At 38.8% G+C, this 16,567-nt stretch overlaps 2 protein-coding genes across 2 annotated transcripts; both read left to right on the forward strand.

The window, feature by feature from the left end:
• The first annotated feature begins 1,621 nt into the window (after positions 1–1,621).
• Positions 1,622–4,025, forward strand: LOC121511576 (homeobox protein Hox-D4b-like). The gene is made up of 2 exons (XM_041790335.1): positions 1,622–2,057; positions 2,734–4,025. The coding sequence occupies exons 1-2, from the start codon at positions 1,622–1,624 to the stop codon at positions 3,057–3,059; spliced, it is 762 nt and encodes a 253-aa protein (XP_041646269.1). The 3' UTR covers positions 3,060–4,025.
• A 3,735-nt stretch (positions 4,026–7,760) lies between these two features.
• Positions 7,761–16,052, forward strand: mtx2 (metaxin 2). The gene is made up of 10 exons (XM_041790333.1): positions 7,761–7,908; positions 10,662–10,709; positions 10,809–10,855; positions 11,328–11,400; positions 11,999–12,075; positions 12,258–12,350; positions 12,436–12,474; positions 12,563–12,688; positions 12,810–12,886; positions 15,010–16,052. Exons 1-10 carry the CDS (start codon positions 7,869–7,871, stop codon positions 15,167–15,169), a joined length of 780 nt encoding a protein of 259 aa, XP_041646267.1. The 5' UTR covers positions 7,761–7,868; the 3' UTR covers positions 15,170–16,052.
• The last annotated feature ends 515 nt before the right edge of the window (positions 16,053–16,567 follow it).

The raw sequence follows: 16,567 nt of genomic DNA on the forward strand, positions 1-16,567 counted from the left end.
CTGCATCTATGAGTACTATTTAAGTGACTAAAAACATTCTTTGAAAAAGCCCCCCTCTAATAAATCATGTCCACAAACACCTCCCATTGCAGAATAAGGTGTTAGTACTTTACTCAGTGACTTCTCAGTGGAAGTTATTGAAGCAAGGGAGCCATTCACCACCTATAATTCATGTTAAAATACCTGTGATGGCACAAGTCCACCACTGTCCATAAACAAAGAGGGAAAATGCTCAAACTCTCATAAAAAAGTGCCATTTTATTGCCTATCTGGCAGCTTATTAGTCATCTTCAGTCATCTATTATGAGCCGTTCTGCACAAATGACTCATTAGATCAGATAGATTAAGCCCATATAACCTTTAGTGAGCCATGCTGAAATCTTAAAACCCATTACAGCCTCTGCACGAGATACTTAAATGCCTCAGGCAGCCTTGCAAAAACATTCCCCCCCTCTTCTCTTTGTTCCTTTATCAGAGTATTATTAAGCTACCATTATATTAGACAGCAGGACATACTAAAGAGGTTTTGGCTGAGCATCAGGGCTTCAGCATCCTTAGAGAGCAGCTGTAGCCAAACCTCATGAAATCCTTAATATTACTCAGGCATTTTCACAGAGAAGGAGCAAAACCACGCATGCGCTCCCTTGAAAATAAAAGGCATCCACATTATATATCTTATTCTTCGTGTGAGGGCTCAAATTTAGCATATTCTCACTCATCTCCGTCAGGAATTTTCGTAATTTGCTTTCATTTTTCAACCCTGTCGCATCTCTCCCTCCTTCATCTCGCATTGGCATCATTTTTTTTAAGCCAAGCGATGCATTTTTCTCTCTCTCTCCTTTAAAAAGCCGTCCTGGTGACGGTGGTGGTGAACGGGACACCTCGAGCTGACCCCAGGGCCAAACAAAGCCAACTACTAGTCACTGTCTGGGACCCTTTTATCCCATTCTCTTTATTGGAGGCCCTTTTCTGACCGCTCGTGTTTTGTTGTCCATCCTTTTTGACCCGCCACACAAGGCCAAATATGGCCCATCCAATCGCTCAATATGGGCTAGATTAATTTTTCAGCCCGGGCCATCTGTGTGGGGGTAAAAGTCATTCAGGAAGAAGTCATAAATCTACAGTCCACGGTGCGTCTTCAATAGGTGCTGTGTGTGGGAGGGGGACGGAAGGGGGGGCGATGGAGAGACACTATTAGATAGGCTATAGATAGATAGATAGATAGATAGATAGAGTTGCTTAAAATTTTAAAACAACATCCTATAAAAATGACTATGTTTATGAAAAGGCATCCTAGTTAGAGTTTAACTGTTAGAATGAAAGGGTTTGAATGTTATTTCTCAGTCCACATTTATACATTCTTGACCCTTTTCTACGCCTGCAAATCTTCATTAGCCACATAATGAACATTTTTTTCTTCCAAATTATCCCATTACGTCGGACATAAACAACTCAAAGTGCCGCCTCTCATTGGCTGTGCGCGCGGTCACGTGACCCGCGCGCCCGTCCGTCTATTTGACAGCCGCAGGATGGCTTGATGCCAGAGGGGGGAAAAAGAGACAGAGAGAGGGGAGAGAAAGAAAAATTAGTATTCTCCTACCAACCTCGCTATAAATCAATCATGGAGTCGTACGTGGTGAGCTGTAAATATGCTGAGCCGCAGTTCCCGCCTTGTGAAGAAGATTACAGTAATTTTAGTGACCAAGGGGGGTATTATAACAACCCTCAGGACAGTGGTACTTATGGAGGGGGCTACCAGCCCATGCAGCCCCCTCCGCCTCCGTACACAGCACAACAAACCGGCTATCAACACTCTTTGCAGGGACATCACCGGGAGGATGGAGAGGAGCACGCGCAGCACCAAGCTGCGCCCTTCCCTGGATACAGGGAGACAGAAGTCCCCGGAAAGGAGAGGTTCCCCGTGGATGACCTGCAGTGCCAGGCCTGGATGACCTGTGCAAAGCCCGCTCAGGTGCAGAGGAAGACGGCCTGCCAGGGGAAGGACAAGCCGCCTATTGTTGTGTACCCGTGGATGAAGAAGGTGCACGTCGCTCAAGGTGCGAAAACAAGATTTAAATCCCCCTATTCCTGCTAGACATTCTCTCTCTGTTTATATCTGAAAATGTCCTGCTTCCAGTCTTTTTTAAATCTAACACCTTTCTTTCTTTCTTTCTTTCTTTCTTTCTTTCTTTCTCTCTTTTTCTAGTGTTTTGTCCATTTGTGTTTTCGAGTTATTTATGATCTCAGTGAGAGTCAGGGAGAATTACAACCCCTATAAAGTTTTATGGCCCTGCCACAGCGTGTGTGTAGGCTATGTGTGTGCGTATGTGCGCGTGTTCGCGCGTGAAATTGTGTGCCTCTTGTGTGTAACGCTGCAGCTGCATAAAAAGATGAAGGTTAAAAGTAAAAACCTTTTCTTGGACATTTTCTCGGTTAAACTACAGGGAGGGTGCATAAAAACTACCTGATTACAATCACTGAAGAAAAGTCAAACTATGATTACTGTGTGGTTTAAATAACTCTTTCAGTCCACTTTAATTCGGTTTAGCTTAATTTGGCTTTTGTTACAGCTTCAATGCACGCCCTTACTGAAATAGCCTGATATTGTTCATGGTACAAAATATACTAGCATGTAAAATATATGTAAAATATTGAAAAGATGTGTTGAACAAACTTTTAAAACAGCTGAGTGTTTGTCTTAATAATCCCCTCTGTTTCATGTTTCTTCTATAGTAAATCCTAACCACATGGGACCGGAACCAAAGCGTTTACGGACGGCGTACACGCGCCAGCAGGTTCTAGAGCTCGAGAAGGAATTCCACTTCAGCCGTTACCTCACGCGCCGTCGGCGCGTCGAGGTGGCTCACGCGCTCTGCCTGTCCGAGCGGCAGGTGAAGGTTTGGTTCCAGAACCGGCGCATGCGCTGGAAGAAGGACAACAAGCTACCGAACACCAAAGGGAAGAACAAGAACAAGAAAACGACAGACAGCAACAACAAAAACAACAACAACGACAACAACAGCAGCGACAGCACCGTGAAGGCGGTGATAACGCTGTGAGGACAGGATGGTGGCTGTTTGGCCGCCATGTTTGCACCTTCACTCTCCAAAACTGATAAACACATCCAGGGTGACTGCAGCCAACGCAAACACAGACTGCTTTAAAAATACACGTTCTCATTTTGCCGGCCTCGTGCTATGACTTTTATTTCGTGTAGCCAAGGCTATTTATTTTGTTGTGTATTCAATCTGATTTAAGTTCAGCTTTTATTCATCAAACATTGTGTTTAGGTCCGAGCTGATCTTGGCTGTAGATGAGGACATTTCGTTTTTGACCTCCGGTAATAAAGGCGCTTGTTGCCGAGGAGTCACATCTACGGTGAGCGAGGAGAGATGAGTCTTTTGGAGAAAACAGGGTTTTATTTCTACAGGGTAAACATATCCTAATACAGGGTTTATAATAGCTACCTAGAGAATAAAATAGCCTAATTTATAAATATGCACATTACCAAAATCTTTTTTTTTACACAAGCAGGCGCTTAAAGGGGCAAATCCAGCCTTTGCGTAAAGGTTGGACATACTGTTCAAGCATTTATTTTATACTTAGAGGAGCATCCAAAAGCATTTAGTGGGATAAGTAGCCATATCGTGCTTTTTTTTATCTCCAAAGGTGAATGAACTTTTTTAAAAACAGCATTTTGAGTGTAAGTCACGTTTATGCTTGAGGGGGAAAAATAAAAATAAAACAAACAGATTGGAGGTACAGTTTTTAATGCACGACTTGACTGTAAATCCAACATCATTTTTCTCAGGGTTACAGGGTTTTTTTATCAAACAGAACTTTTCTAAAACATGCATTATTTGATCAAGTGCTGGGTTATTGTTTTTCCATTTGAATAAATCCTGTATGGAACAGCATAATGTTGCTTTTTCAGATAACACGTTCTCTTTGATTCCAGTTCAATATGCTATTGATTTTAGTTATACAGTCTATACGCTAGCCTACTATTGCTGTTAGTATTATGTAGAAGCATTTTTAAATTCTTTGTAGCAATCATTATTTCTGTTTATTTTCTATTTGTTCTGTTTTTTTTTAAGGGGGAAATATCGATGTGTTTAAAATGTTATAGCTGGAAATGTTTTGATACTTAGATTATTAAAATGAAAAAAAATGTTGCAAACTGCAAAGCCCTGCTTATTTTCTTCTATCTCTCTCTCTCTCTCTCTCTCTCTCACACACACACACACACACCATCTGTATGTTTTGACATCACTATAACGGAGGAAAGACTGGTGTGTGTGTAGTGTGGCATAGTGAGAGGAGATTAACGGATGTGACGTTGAAAAAAAAAGAAAGACAAATTTAATCATTAGATTAAGTGATAAATTAATAAATAAATAAATACTAAAAATTTCAAATACAATAAACTAATTCCAATAAATTCTTGTGACTAATAATTCAAAATAGCGTCCTCCCATGACGTAGGTTACGCCAAGTCAGATATCTAGCGCCTGATGTCTCTGAGGTTAAAATCCCAATGTTTCAGGATTTTAAATAGCTATGCTCCGAATTAATCGCCGGGTAACCGGTGATCTTCAACATTCAATCACCAGAGCCACAGTTAATTTTTTTTAAGCCAATACAGACATAATCCACTCCAGAAAATGATCTGTGTTGGATGCGCATGTCAGAGAATTTAGGTTTTATTTAGACACGTGACTTTAAAATTTCAATTTTTTTGACAAAATGAAATGCTGATGCAAAATAAAGATAAACAGATGGGCTTTTGCATCCAGATGTGATTATAAATAACAATCTGAAAGAACACGTGCGTTCTTACGCGTTGATTACGCACGGCGCAGGGATGACAAGGGCTACTTAAGGTGAACGAAATCATCTTTCTCAGTCGTATTGTGTATGCGAGAGTCAGTGCATGTGTGATTGTGTGGTGGGTTGTAGGCTGAGGGAAATGAGAGGCAGTAATCGGGGGCTTCCGGTCGAGACGTGGTGAAATGTGCAGGAAAGAGGCTGACATGAAATATCTATCACATGCTGAGGATCCACCACAGAAGCGAGCAGTCAGGCAAAAGGCGAAACGCATTGGAGATGTGAAAAGTAGAGACAACAGTCAAAAACTGGGCTTGGTCATTTTCTATCTCTTTTGTACAGAACTTGAATTTACCTCTAGAACCCAGGGTTGGAGCGGATTGGCTTTACTATTTCAAAACCCTTATGCTACTGCTTAGGACTGAACCCGATACATTGGACTTAAAGTAAAACATTTTCGCCCCAAAACGCCTGACAGTGTAGCTCTTTATTTACTAAACAAACCACTCATGCCTGTTTTGTACTCTTAAACCCCAAGGCTTACGTGTTTGTGCTTGGTGGACGTTGTCTGCAGCGTTTTAACATCGTCACAGCTTGCCTTTCTGCAGCTCGGCTGTGGTGACGCATGGACGCCCCCTGCTGGCTTTTCTGGGTACTGCGACCTGTAAGACAGCAAAATAGGACCATGTAAGAAAAGCTCTTTCAGGTATGAGACAAATCACTTTGATATTATTGCCAATAAGAAAAAAAGAATAACATATCTTATTTTGGGGGACATTTTACAATGCAAAAAAACTGAAAAGGATAAAATGATCTAGTGTGAAAATAAACAAGTGCAATTTTCTGTCTCTCGCTTATTACTGGAACGTTTCACCTGGAAAAAAACCGTCATGAATACTTTTTAATGCATTTTTTCATAAAAATCGTATGTTATTTGAACAATTCTACATTCTTGGGTGAGACATTCTTCAATATTTTTATTTCATTTTAGCCAGTTACATAAATGCTAGGGAAACCAAAAGTGCCTGTCCGATGGTCATGTACAGATGCTGAGTACATTTTGAGTTCATGACTTTTCTGCCATTCACTAAATAACACATGCACGACCATCAGGTATAATTATTTCTTGATTTCACATCAGATAAGTTTATTGTAATGTGCACAGTAAAGACAGCTTACACCATGCAATGAGAAACTTATTTTGCCAGTCTCCCTTTCATAACACAACAGACTATGCATTTAAAAAAAAAGGTTAAAGAAAACAAGAATGAATATACATCACAAGGAAGTTGAATTATTGCATTATTTCACATGAAGCTTTTAGTTAGCACCCCTGGTGTTACCCTCTTTTTTGTTAGGCGATTGTTCAAACACAACAAAACAAACAAACAAAAAATTCAAACAGGTTAAATATCATAATTTTGTGGGTATATCCTGATTATCAACATGTGGTTTGATTTCATGCAGCAGTGTTACTATCAGTGGTATCACCTTCTCATGTGTAACACCATTATAATGAGTAATCCCACTGACAACAGAGCATAAATTAACTTTATTCAAAGCTGTTTATTACATTATTTTGCAAAATTGGCACCAGGATTTTATGATTTTAACTTTCTTCCTTGTTGTAATCCTCTTTAGGCCAGGTTAAGTTCAGCTGAGAAGCCTGATCCTTTCAACAGTGTAAAGAAACTGAAGGAATCCGTTTATAAGTTGTCTTTGTTGTCATTAAAATGTGTTTGAAATCCATTCTATTTGTACAATTTGATTTCATTCAGTGTCAATTCTGGTCTTTGATTTTTATGCTAATTGTAAAATTCAGACTTATCTAGTAAATACAGTTGAGAAATAAGGAACTAGGTGATTTTCCCTTTGTTACTGACTATAAATTGTCACTTCTGGTGTGAAAATAATTACATATTCATTGAATTTTGCTACAAACACAAGAAATAAGATTTAAGGGACAGTCTCTTAACATTTTCATGGTCGTTTCTCAGATATTTTCATTAAAAAAAAAAAAAAACACCTGAAGACATTTTAAGACTTGAACTGAGAAAAATTAATACCACTTTTAGTGTGATAAACGGTCACAAATGAAAGGCATGTGGGACTTCTTGGTAATTTAAGACCCCTCACTGGAAAAATCTGACTTTTCAAGACCATTTAAGGACTTACATTTTCAAGGATCTGCAGGAACCCTGGCAAATATACAACTGCAAAAATATACCATTATCATTGATGTACACGTTAAACAAATGTTTATGGATAAATAAAAGAGAATCTCCTGTATGTTTGCATTCCAGTCATTCTTCTGTGGCTCTGACTACATGTGCTAAAGAGACTAATATATACTTTTCATAAAAACTCTTTCACATTGCCAATAGTGTAAGGTTAAACCAGTGACAACATTTTGGTGTTTGAGGGATTTCAATAAATGCATAATTTAAAAAAAAAGAAAAAGCTTTCATTTATGTAAATTAATGAGTCCAATATGTTGTTTTGTAATGTGGAATAAGTTAAAGTGTTTAAAAAATGACCTTTATTGACATTTTACAACCCTACAAGTGGATGTTTATGTCAAATGACTTTATCAGCAAATCTGTTGCTGGTTTATTTGCAAAGCTTCTGTTGCTAGGATAGTGTCAGAGATTCTTCATTTAAAAATGTCAGTTTTAAAACTAAAATTATTATTTTGTCTTAGGTTAGGCGATCAATTTCTTTTTTCGAACATTGTAAACTCGTATGCAGTGTCCAGACACAACAACCAATGCTGAAATCCTCGCTTAATAGCACAAAACATTTGCCTTGACTTTGATGACGCAGTCTGGAATATTATGAAGGGCTATGAAAACATTGTGATTGCTGACTGTTGTAAGGCGGAACGAAATTCTCAGGTACATTATACCTCAGCGGACATTATTCGCAGACGGACCACTCGGTGACTGCAGAACAACCGCTTGCCCTTAAACCTGCATGAAGAAGAGTTGGCCTAACCTTTCCAACAGATTATTATTTAGGGATAGGGATTTCACGGCATCATAATGTCTCTTGCGGCAGAGGCTTTCGTGTCGCAGATGGCAGGTAACGTGACGACCTCTCTCCCTGTGACTCTGTTCTCTACCTTTGAGCTAGCTTTAGCAGGCTAACGGTTTCAGTCATTCCGTCCCTCAGGACATTTGTTCACAACAGTCAAAAACCATGAACATTAAACGTAGTAGAGATGTTAAAAGTGTACCGTAGATTATGGTTGTCATTGTCGTGCTTTCTGTTCAATTTAGCAAAAATAGCTTAGCCTAGCCCTCATTCAGGATGGTCAGCTTTGCGTCAGATTTCTGTTCAATTCATGAGCCAAATGTTGGGAGAATAACGCAAATAAAATTGATCATATTGATTGCTGTTGATAGTACACACCACGTGTGAATAATTCAGGTGCATTCGCGTCGATGTCAGCTTGTGTTGAGTCCCAGAAACTCGTCAAACTCTCCCGAAGGACCGTACGTCAATTTTTTCTAAAAGGTGTCCATCGACAGGAGAGCCAAACGGTGGATAACTTCTTCGTTGAACCCGCAGTGCTTCTCACTGCTGATGAGCTCAGTACCGCCACTTGAGGCTGGAAGCTGTATTGCAAAACTAATTATGTGCGAAGGTTGCTGTTAATAGGGATACACGATGTTATCGGCATGATATCGGTATCGGCAGATATTAGCTTATAAAGCTCACTGTATCAGCAGATATGGGAAATTCTGCTGTATTTACAACCAGCATATTGGCTGAAATTTGTTCACATATATATCGGCGCTAAATATCGGATGTATGTACAAAAAAATTCCAGGCAGGTTTCAGTCTCAGGCAGGACCAACAAACCTGTCACCTCAGGTATTTTTCATTGTTCATTTTCATTCCTTTGACTTAAAAATGTGCTTTGAGTACTGAACTTAAAGGGATACTTCAACATTTTGACAAATTTGCCCATTGCCATAATCCCTATAGTCTTAGAAATAGGTTTGTTTCCTTTATATTTAGATCTGGTGGCTGATATGCCAGCTGCTCAGTTAACACTATGGAGACCTGCGGTATTTCCGGCTTTCCCTCATCAAACTCATCAAATACACAATCCAACAACTCCAAAACGCTCTCGTGGACAAGTTGTGACCTGCACATTCACCACACTGTGAAATAATAATGTATAATTATGTAACATTATGACACATGAAGCAAATACTCGGAACTACTGTCTTGAGTAAACCACTGGGCGGAGTGACACAGTGCTCACCACAGGCAGTGCCGTAGTTACTTGGTTTCACCTAGAATATCACTGGCTGGACGTAGCAGAAACGGCTTCTTCTCAAGTTTTGTTGACAGAAGTACCTGCACTAAACGTGTGCTTTTGAAATCACTCCGCCCAGCAGCCATACCTGGAGTGTAGTTCCAGCTTTGCATTTAGCCTCTAAAACCAACTTTATCTTGTAATGTTCCATGGTTATCTCATAGCGTGGTGAATGTACAGGTCACAACTTGTCCACGAGAGCGTTTTGGAGTTGTTGGATTGTGTATTTGATGAGTTTGATGAGGGAAAGCTGGAAATACCGGAGGTCTCCATAGCGTTAGCAGAGCAGCTGGCAAATCAGTCCCCCAGATCTAAAAATAGCTTGCATCGACAACTAAAGGAAACAAACCTTTTACTAAGACCATAGGAATTATGGCAATGGGCGAATTTGCCAAAATTTGGAAGTATCCCTTTAAACATTTATCAGTGTTGATAACAGTATTGTCAGAAATGAACATGCAAATATCAGCATATCAGATATTGATAAAATCCAATATTGTGCATTCCTAGCCTTAATTTTACTTTCAAACAGCAGGGACAGTGCTCCAGGGTTCCTGCAGATCCTTGAAAAGTCTTAGGTAGTCTTGAATTGCATATTTGGAATTTAAGGCCTTAAAGGGTATTAAAAAGTCTGATTTTACCAGTTAGAGGTCTTAAATTTTAGAAGGTACTTTGACTGAGACATGTCCTTATCCAATCTTTGGTTTCTAGCCAATCTTAAACAATTTTAATAATCTTCCTCCACAAACTGTTTCATAAATATTCTCCTGAGTACAGTGTTAGATGTTGTGATTTTCCTGGGGGAGGCCCCTGTCTTATTGTATCTGATTCACTGTGATTTAATAAGCTACTGTTGTGAAACACTAGTCCAGCTCTTTTACATCTGGGCTACCAGGTGGCCCACTTAAAAAATTCTTGCAGCCCACCCTCGTTTTAACAGGTCTGCCCTGAAAAAAACAAACATTATTCTGCTTTTTAATAGTTAAACTGTTTAGAATCAGCTCAACACACCTGATTAAATATATTATAAATATAATATAAATATAATATGGCATGTAGAAAGAATAAAGGCATTAAATGTACCAGAAATCATAAAATTTGTGCGTTTGTGACTAAAAGATGCTTTTGTCTGATAGTATTTGACATTTAATAAATAGGACACTAAATCAGAAAATTCAGCCCTGGTCTGGTGCACTGAGAAATCTCACATGCCTTTCATTGTTGACCGTTTACCCTGAAAAAGTGGCATTATATTTCTTAGTCCAGGATTTAGAAGTCTAGTGCAATGCCCATGTCTATATGGGGTGTGTCTGCTGGCTCATACTCTCAGCATTAGTCAATGTAATTGATTTAAACACACTGATTTACTAACCTTTGTTTTGTACAATTTAAACAACTTTTAGATTTTATATCCACTGGCAAAATTAAGTTTTGTCAATCCATTTTGTTGTAATGGCACTGTGTGTTGTTTTGTGTATGTTTGTGTGTCTGTATTTGACATTGACAGCTGCTGAGCCATGGCCTGAGACTGCAACCTTGTACCAACCACTGAAGGGTAAGCCAGTCAGCGCCTGTCTGAAATGGAAAAACAATATAAGAGGCAAAGTACAGTCATGACTATCAGGCTGCTTGTTTACATTACCTTGTTTTACAGAAGATCAGATTCTGCTTTCAGACTGTGCCTCATCTCTTGCTGTCCAGGTGAGGGGATTGTTTGATTGCTGCAATGACATGATTATGAGTATAATTTAATTCAAAGATAATGGGAATTACTAAAATGCAGTGCTATTTTTCAGTGAAGTAAAAACAATCCATACAAAAAAAACATGCCTTCATAAGGAAAACATCACCAGCCCAGGGCATCTCACTTCCACAGTGGTTCTTTATTATAATGCAGTTTTGTCAAACATCTCACATGAATTGAAACAAAAAAAAACCTCCTGTGATTTGGATATTGCACTTGAACAGGTTGATTAAAAAAGAAAAGAAAACACTTGATTGAATGTGCAGCCCCAGTCTGATATTTTCATTTACACATGATCCCTCTGTGAATTTGTACTTTTTATAAGACACCTTAAAAATGGCTGACAAATGATCAACTGTAAGTGCAGAGCAATGAAAAGTTGTTTTTTTTTTAACTTAAATAAAGCCTGTTCATTCTGTCCATCATAAGGCATACCTCAGGATGTGCGGTCTTCCTGTTCAGGTGGTTTACAGAGCAAATGCTGAATACATGTCACCTTCTGGTAAGTACACATGCTGCTGCTGCTTTACTTTGCTGTTCTGGCTTCATATGTCTGTCTCACTAAAAATCAATATCAATTTTGTATCTCCGATTTACATGAATGACCACATTCATAACTGTGTACCCAATTGTGTATGCAGCACTTTGTAACCTTGCTTCAAAGGGCACTATAAGTTAAGACCTACAGTTCCTACTTACTTCCCATATGTATAAGCATAAGTTAAACCAGATGTTGTCTCAGTTTGAAAGTTTATGTGGTGCTTAACCTGCTGTGCTTTGAAACCTAAATTGCTCTTAGGATAAAGGCTAAACACCTGTACCATAGCTTCTTCAAAGTTTAATTTAATCAGCTTTTTTTCCAGCAGAAACTCACTGCTATGATTCTTAAGTCCTCCTAAAGTTTAGATACTTAATCTTCAGATTGTCTGGATGTACCTTGAAGACATGGCACTTTTGACTAAGTAAGGCTCTAGATAACTATTACTGCTAAGCTCTGTGTTTTTGTGTTGGTATAGGCACTTGGGTTGCTTTTTCAAAAGTGATTAATGGTTTAATGGTTTCCCTTCTCTCCCTCTATCTGTGTTTTTACCCCTGTGTAGGAAAGATTCCCTTCATCCATGTAGGGAACCAGGTTGTGTCAGAACTGGGACCGATAGTGCAATTCACCAAAGCGAAGGTGTGTATCATATACCAAAGCTACTACAGAGTACTACTACTACTTACTCAATGCACAGAGACACCTGAAGATACTGCATCTTATAGAGTTACTACTTTTGTTTTGAAATCATCTGTAATGAAAAAATGATTTATTTTATGTACATTGCGTTTTTTGTCTATATTTTATTTCATTACTTTCAGGGTCATTCTCTCAGCGATGGTCTTGATGATGTTCAGCGAGCTGAAATGAAAGCATACATGGAGCTGGTCAACAACATGCTGCTAACTGCTGAGGTACAAAAATTCGATACTTGGTGAAAAAAAACCCACATACAGCTGAACAACAACAGCTTTCATTCACCTCTCCTTTTCTCTACAGTTGTACATTCAGTGGTGTGACGATGCTACAGCAGCTGAGGTGAGCATACCAACTATTAGACTAAAAAGCAAGATTGAGTGGTGGTTGTTCTTTGTTTTTGAAATCAAAAGTATGCATCTTTGTGTAGATCTCTCGTCCCAGGTACAGCAGTCCGTACTCGTGGCCTCTCTGTAACATCCTCTCTTATCAGAAGCAGTGGGAGGTCCGCAGGAAGATGAATGCCATTGGCTGGGGAGGAAAAACCCTGGAGCAGGTTAAAGACTAATTTATGATACAGATATGCTTTATCATTGTTTTAATACTCCGAAAATATTTACAAAAATGGTCACAACCATGCTAGACAACTCTTTTTTAAATATTCACATGTGTTTCAGGTTTATGAAGATGTGAGTCAGTGCTGCCAGGCTCTCTCCCAGAGGCTGGGGACACAACCATACTTTTTTAATAAACTGTAAGTATCTTTCAGTCTGTACTGTGTATGTTTATTACGTATGATAGAACAGCACGAGGCTGGCATAGTGATAACGTATACTTAGATCAGTAGCAGAATGCTGAGTCACTGCAGATTCTGCTCTGAATCTGACCTTATCTTGATCCAAAACAGAAAAGTGTTTTGAAACATCTGGCAGGTTGTTGTGGATTTTTAGCACCACCCTGTGGTGTAAAGTTGTAATGACCTCTTAATGGCATTCAAGCTGAATTCTGCATGTTGTTGATATTGTGATAAAGTTCAGTTTTTCATGATTTTATTTAGTGAAACTTTCATGTTCTAGATTAATTACACAGAGTGAGACATTTTGAGCCCTTTTTGCCTCAATCATGACAATTCCAGCTTTCATCTCTTTAAAGTAAAATCCAGACTCTCAACATATAAGAATATTGCATAAGACCAATACATAAAGGGTTTTCCATACAGAAATGTTCACCCTCTGTAAAGTCTGTTCATTTAAGCACTCTGTGCTTTGTTGGGAGTCTTTTTTCATGAATGAAAGCATCAATCCAGTGTGGCACGGAGGCACTGCTGAGGTGTTATGGAAGCAGTTTACTTTTCCTCAGCTAATTTCGATTTAGTGTTTAAAATAAAATAGTCTAGGTTTGGTCAATGAAAACTCAATAACATTTTAGTTCAGTTTTAGTCAAAAAAGTCCTGACATTTCAGTCTTTACTTTTAGTCAAGACATTTATTTTCTTTGAACTAATTAGATTAATATACAAAACACTCATATTAATGCACCACAGATACTTTACTTGGTTGAAATACACTGATGAAAATACTGATGTACCTTATATTAATGAAGATTCTTAATTAGGAATGACCTTTTGAGGAATGTCAAGCAACTTTTTCGAGGGGATCCTTTAAACCAGTGGTTCTCAGCTGGTCTGGCCTCATGACCCACCAGTCTGTCTTACATCAGATCATGACCAAAGTTTCCAGAAAATTTTCAACAATTCATATTTAGTTAATTGAATATGTTGCAGTTTGGAGCATGATTGGACCAAAACACCTGATACAAAAAAGAAAGGGGACAAAAAGGACAAATTTCATACTCTCTTTCCCCGTCATTATGTGTCAATTTTTTGCCAGTTTTCCGGAGAACTTGAGAAATTACTTCATTATCATGGTAAAAGTAGCCATTTATTACAAGAAGAGGAGATAAATAAGGTGAAATATTGATCAAACATTTAAATGTACCCAATTTCACAGTAAAACGGTAAAATAAAAGGTAACGATGCATGTCCACTAAGGACTTCAGGACTTTTGCCACCATTTATTTTTCAGACACCTAGTCGCGACCCATTGAAAACTGCTCCGCAACCTATCTTTGGGTCTCGACCCACCAGTTGAGAACCACTGCTTTAGACATCACCAACATAGATTGACAAACCATTGAGCAGAGAGCAAACAGAACGACACAAAACATGACAAAAACAAAACAGTACATCACAACACAAGACAATAAAGAACAAAACAAAATAACTGTCAAAGTGTTTACATACTAAACATGGCTGATGTTATAAAGGCGTACTAGCAATGCCGTTACAAACACGTACAGTTGGTTCTGTAATCAGAAGACAGGGCATTTTTAAACAAATGGTAAGAGGATATAGACCTTACAATCACAGGAAGAATATTCTAATGTCAGGGAGCTTTGACCATGAATGCTTTCTTAGCTACCAATTTTGAAACCCTGGGAACAGAAAAATGAGCTGTGTGGTAGCATAAACTGTTTTGGATAGAGGAAATATCTGAAAAGTTGCATTTATAGATGTAACTGATGACACTGCCTTATCGTGTGTGAGGGTAAACTAAGCTCTTCATGCATGCTACAGTGGTGGGTTTTGAAAGGACAGCCAAGTATAAATTTGCAGTGAGGAGAAATATGGATTTTGAATGGCCAGTGGTGCCGGTCTATGTTTTTTTCTCTTTAGTCTCCTTGGTTAAAAAGTAAACTCAAGTTCTGTCAGAGTTTTTAACCATAGATATTTTTTTTTAGCATGTCTTAGTCACGGATATAAGGTTGTTGTTTGACATTTTTAGTTGGAAAAAAAAAATCTTATATGTGTGTGTTTCAGGCCTACAGAGCTGGATGCATTAGTGTTCGGTCACCTCTTCACCATACTAACTACCAGACTCACCAGCTCTGAGCTGGCAGAGAGGATCAAGAGCTACAGCAACCTGTTGTCCTTCTGCAGGCGCATCGAACAGACCTACTTCGAAGACAAGAGCTCATGAAGGACTAAAAAAAAATGCCTCTCTGTTCCTCTGTGTGTGATCTTGTTCTGTACATTCTACCCTTCTCTCTCATTCCTTCTCTGTAGCTCTGAGAAGCTCAAATCAGCTAATACGCCCACACTTGTCTATTTGTCAGTCCTCATTCTTGTTTGTGCTTGTAAATTGTTGCATGCAGTGATTGGAGTTAAGTAGGCCCATTTTTAGGTTTAACATGTGTCCACTGCACTTAATCAAATACGCCAGGGCAGACGCTCAGTACTGTGAATCCATCTAAAAGAGTTAGACTAAATGATGGAGTTTTACAAAAACACACACATCACATGTTAGTAGGTTTAAACTGTTTTTACTGAACTGGCAGCCATCAAATGACCATGCAGCCTTTACCTTTCCAGCATTACGTGAATTACATGAAATTGTAGCTGACTAGTGATGCAAAGCTTCATTGATGATCTGATTTATAGGCATTTCAACAGGGTGGAAGGCACTGTCTTGTTAAATGCTCTTATTGTTATGTTGTTTGCAATCTGTTTTTCAGAAACACTGTTTACTCTGACTTGCATCATGGTGCATTTTGAAAAACCCACAGACTCTCAGAGAGAATGGGTTTGGATTTGACCACCGTGTGACATGACTGCCTTTCAGAAGGCAGGACTTTTTGAGCTGGGTTTGAAGTGAAATGGCTTGCTTTTGTTTTTTTTTCCTTTCAGGAACTCCACAAAGTTGTAAGAAATCTGCAGCAGTGTTGGCTAGACTCATTTCTTATCTGTACAAAAACCATAAACTCATGAACAAAATGATACTGAAGAGGATGTGACTTAACCTTAGTTTTTTCCACCATTGTTTTCTTTGTGTGAATTAAAAGTGCCTACAAAATTAAAGACATCAAGTTCAAACTAAAGAGTTTATTGAGTTTGTCTTTCACCTAATATTTTTTGTGAAATAACCTGATACATGTAATCAAATTCAGATGTACTGCAAGTACACTGTCAAGTATAACAGAAAAGATCCCACTAGATTAAGAATGAGATGATACTTGAAAATAGTGTTAAGTTAATAATTTAACAGTTGAAAAGATGGTAAGAAATGCAGGCATCACTCCTAAGGAAGCAGCAGCACATCTTCAGAAGACATCTTCAAATCTATTTTTAGGCCAGATGGGTAGTCGAGTTCACAGGCAGCTGTTTATGCCCGCAGGTCTCAGACGAGTTCAATGATGATGTCTGATCACCTCTGATTGCCCTTCTCTGCAGCGTGTGTGCATGTGTCTGGTGGTTTGAGTGTCTTTCTTGGTTTCCTGTGAGGTCAGAGTGTGACATCATGAGTGATGACCTGCACTGTCAGAGGTCAGACAGAAGGCGGACACACAAACACACACAAATAAACAAAATGATTCAAAGT

Source organism: Cheilinus undulatus, linkage group 6 (genome assembly GCF_018320785.1).
Source record: "Cheilinus undulatus linkage group 6, ASM1832078v1, whole genome shotgun sequence".
Lineage (NCBI taxonomy): Eukaryota > Metazoa > Chordata > Actinopteri > Labriformes > Labridae > Cheilinus > Cheilinus undulatus.

Excerpts from the sequence above, each read along its gene's own strand:
- LOC121511576 (XM_041790335.1), top strand. The coding sequence starts at position 1,622 with ATGGAGTCGTACGTGGTGAGCTGTAAATATGCTGAGCCGCAGTTCCCG. Across the intron at positions 2,058-2,733 it reads GAAGGTGCACGTCGCTCAAG|TAAATCCTAACCACATGGGA; the intron begins GTGCGAAAACAA and ends TTTCTTCTATAG.
- mtx2 (XM_041790333.1), top strand. The coding sequence starts at position 7,869 with ATGTCTCTTGCGGCAGAGGCTTTCGTGTCGCAGATGGCAG. Across the intron at positions 10,710-10,808 it reads CTTGTACCAACCACTGAAGG|AAGATCAGATTCTGCTTTCA; the intron begins GTAAGCCAGTCA and ends CTTGTTTTACAG. Across the intron at positions 12,351-12,435 it reads ACATGCTGCTAACTGCTGAG|TTGTACATTCAGTGGTGTGA; the intron begins GTACAAAAATTC and ends TTTTCTCTACAG.